At 44.4% G+C, this 2,406-nt stretch overlaps 1 protein-coding gene across 1 annotated transcript in view; it reads right to left on the bottom strand.

Annotated features, from left to right (window-relative positions):
* Positions 1-1,358, bottom strand: part of abt1 (activator of basal transcription 1) — a gene marked incomplete at its 5' end in the record, with an annotated part of 4,237 nt that extends 2,879 nt beyond the window's left edge. The window contains one exon of the mRNA XM_031840591.1: positions 1,106-1,358. Within this exon, the coding sequence (XP_031696451.1) occupies positions 1,106-1,358 (253 nt within the window). The remainder of the gene's footprint in view (positions 1-1,105) is intronic.
* Positions 1,359-2,406: the final 1,048 nt, after the last annotated feature.

Here is a 2,406-nt window from a genome sequence, read left to right as displayed (position 1 = left end):
CCCCCCCCCCCCCCCCCCCCCCCCCCACACAATCTTCCAAGTGGGCCCCCAACATCAACACCATCAGGAAAAAGGCCCAGCAGAGGTTGTACTTCCTGCTCCAGCTCAGGAAGTTCAACCTGCCTCAGGAGCTGCTGATCCTGTTCTACTCCACTATCATCCAGTCTGTTCTCTGCTCCTCTATCACTGTGTGGTTTGGAAACAGTACAGGGACATACTACAATGGACTGTCAGGTCTGCAGAGAGGATCATTGGTTCCAGCCTGCCCTCCATCCTGGACTTGTACACATCCAGAGTCAGGAAACGGGCTGAAACATCTCTGCAGACCCCTCACACTCTGGACACAAGCTGTTCACCTCCTCCCCTCTGGAGGGAGCTACAGAGCTCTGTACGCCAAAACCAGCAGACACAGGAACAGCTTCTCTCTGCTGTCACTCTGATGAACAGTTGATCAGTCAAACTGCACTACTACCTCTGTTTGCACTATCTCCTGACTCCATTGTCATTGTTGTTTATATTCTTCGATATATATTTATATATTACATCGTAGTTCAATGTTAAATGTTTGTGCTTAGTTTCTCTGTTCTACTTTGTTGTCTTAAATGTCCTGGTTTTTATATTTTTCTTGTTTATTTCTATATTCTACTTACTGTTGCCTTTCTATCATGTCCAACCACTCTGCCCATTCTCCTCTGACCTCTGACATCAACGAGGCCTTTGGTCCACACACCTGCCGCTCACTGGAGATCTTCTCTTTTTAGGACCATTCTCTGTAAACCCTACAGATGGTTGTGGGTGAAAATCCCAGTAGATCAGCAGTTTGAAATACTGCGACCAGCCCGTCTGGCACCAACAACCATGTCACGTTCAAAGTCACTTAAATCCCCTTTCTTCCTCATTCTGATGCTCGTCTTCATCATGTCTAGAGGCCTAAAGGCACTGAGATGCTGCCGTGTGATTGGTCGATTAGCTATTTGTGTTAACAAGCGATTGAACAGGTGTGCCTAATAAAGTGGCCGGTGAGTGTTTATGTATGTATATATATGTATACATACATATACGTATATACACATATATTCAATGTGTATTTAATGTGTATTTGTACCTTCAGGTTGGAGGAAGATGCGTCCGATCTCTCCAAACACCGACAGCAGGTTCCTCAGGTGTTTGGGGCGGAGCCTCGGAGGAATGTGACCCAGGTAAATAATACCTGGAACACACTTCCTGTCTGGAGAGGAAGTGAAGACAACAGCTCTCTGTTTGGTCGTCTTCTTCTTCAGCTCCGCACCATCATCTTCATCATCTTCTTCTCCTCCTCTCTCTGCAGCAACTCCTTCCTCCTCCTCCTCTTCTTCTTCCTCCTCCGCCTCCTTTTTTGTTTTATGGCGGATGGCATCCTCTTCCTCCTCCATCTGAGCTGTAGTCTCCTCCTCTTCCTCCTCCATCTGAGCTGTAGTCTCCTCCTCTTCCTCCTCTATCTGAGCCGTAGTCTCCTCCTCTTCCTCTCTTCTCTCCATGACTTTGATTGATTCCTACAAACAGAAACAGATACTCAGATAAACAGACTGTAGTTGTTTCTCTTTTCTAGTCTTCAGACGGTTTAAAGCTCTTTAACACTTCATCATTAATATGTATTAATATACATTATAACCCTAACACTTCGTCATTAATCATTCATATTATGTATTAATATATATTATAAGGTAACCCTGAAACATGAACATTGTTGATTATCGATCTGTATCATTGTTCACTTTATTGACCACCGATCAGGATCTGAGATCAGACGGTATAAAGTATAAATATGTAGATATATATAAATCAGCTGTTTATTGATCGGTTGATCATCACTTCCGGATTCCCTTCCTTTCACAATAAAACGTTTATTTTGTCCGTAACAATGAATTTACAATAATCTCACCTTCACTTTTAAATCTTCATCAAAACACAAACTGCTCGCTCTCACGTGCAGAACCTCTGTCGCGTCTTGATAACGAAACGCAGCGTCATAATAGGCTCGTTTGAGATGGACTACGCATGCGCCTCGTCTCAGGATAGATCAGATGGCAGCCGCAGAAGGACAAAAAGCTGACGTCAGTTTGGATGTCGCGTTCAAAACGTTAGCTGACAAGCTGGCTATCGTTGGCTAGCTTGTCAGCTACTGGCGTAACGTAACCGATCCTTTCAACAAACACGTATTGTTATAAGGTTTCAATATTTATATCGGTGATATTAGAGTGAGTTTAACCCCAATTTTAACATTTAAGAATGAATGGTGCCGCTTCACTCGCCGCCATGCTGAATAAAATAGGCTCGTTCGAGTTGAACTGCGCCTCGCCTGGAAAGCAGACGAGAGCAGGCGGGCGTTGACAAAGAACTGCGTTCTAGTCGGACCGTTTTCAGCCG

The sequence above is a fragment of the Anarrhichthys ocellatus genome, unplaced genomic scaffold (genome assembly GCF_004355925.1).
Source record: "Anarrhichthys ocellatus isolate YVR2014 unplaced genomic scaffold, GSC_Weel_1.0 scaffold2993, whole genome shotgun sequence".
NCBI classification, from domain to species: domain Eukaryota; kingdom Metazoa; phylum Chordata; class Actinopteri; order Perciformes; family Anarhichadidae; genus Anarrhichthys; species Anarrhichthys ocellatus.
Note: the sequence above shows the minus strand (reverse complement) of the source record. Positions and strands in the feature narration are given on the sequence as shown.